Source organism: Apaloderma vittatum, unplaced genomic scaffold, assembly GCF_000703405.1.
Source record: "Apaloderma vittatum isolate BGI_N311 unplaced genomic scaffold, ASM70340v1 scaffold29167, whole genome shotgun sequence".
In the NCBI taxonomy this organism is placed as follows: Eukaryota; Metazoa; Chordata; class Aves; order Trogoniformes; family Trogonidae; genus Apaloderma; species Apaloderma vittatum.
The window spans coordinates 32,984-33,506 of NW_009728350.1; the positions used below are offsets into that span (position 1 = coordinate 32,984).

Genomic DNA, 523 nt, shown 5'->3' on the forward strand with positions numbered 1-523 from the left:
CCATGCCTTTCATTGGCAGGTCATAGTGAGACAGGTTGCCCGGGTGGTGCGGCACCAGGGACTTGCGGATGTGCGGGAGGTTGCTGGAGGCGTTGGCCGTGGAGTTTGAGAGGATGCAGTTGGTGTCCGAGAGGAAGGGGTCGGCTATGAGTGGGCTCAGCAACGCTCCAAAGCCCACGAAGAAATGAAGGGCCTGCAAGAGATGAGATGTGCAAGTAGAGCAGGGGGAGGTTACTGCTCTTCTCCGCAGGGAGGCTGGTTGAGCCCCTCGCTCCTCTTCCTCAGAGGAGGAAGCAGAGCTAGAGGGGAGACGCGGGCTCCACGCTCACCTGCAGGAAGATGGCTGAGTCCTTCTGGTAGATCTTCACCAGCTGCATGTTGGAGATGGTGTCGATGCAACCCATGGCCAGGCCTGCCACTGCCATGACCACAGCCAGGACCACCACATTGTGGCACAGAGGGATGATGGCAAAGACCAAGGAGATTGCCAGTGATGAGGCAAAGAGTGCAAACAAGGACTGAG

At 58.3% G+C, this 523-nt stretch overlaps 1 protein-coding gene across 1 annotated transcript in view; it reads right to left on the reverse strand.

Annotated features, from left to right (window-relative positions):
- Positions 1-523, reverse strand: part of MFSD4 (major facilitator superfamily domain containing 4) — a 15,873-nt gene that overhangs the window by 10,227 nt on the left and 5,123 nt on the right. The window contains 2 exon segments of the mRNA XM_009874058.1: positions 1-193; positions 330-518. The exon segment at positions 1-193 is cut by the window's left edge and continues 5 nt beyond it. Of these exon segments, the coding sequence (XP_009872360.1) occupies positions 1-193; positions 330-518 (382 nt within the window).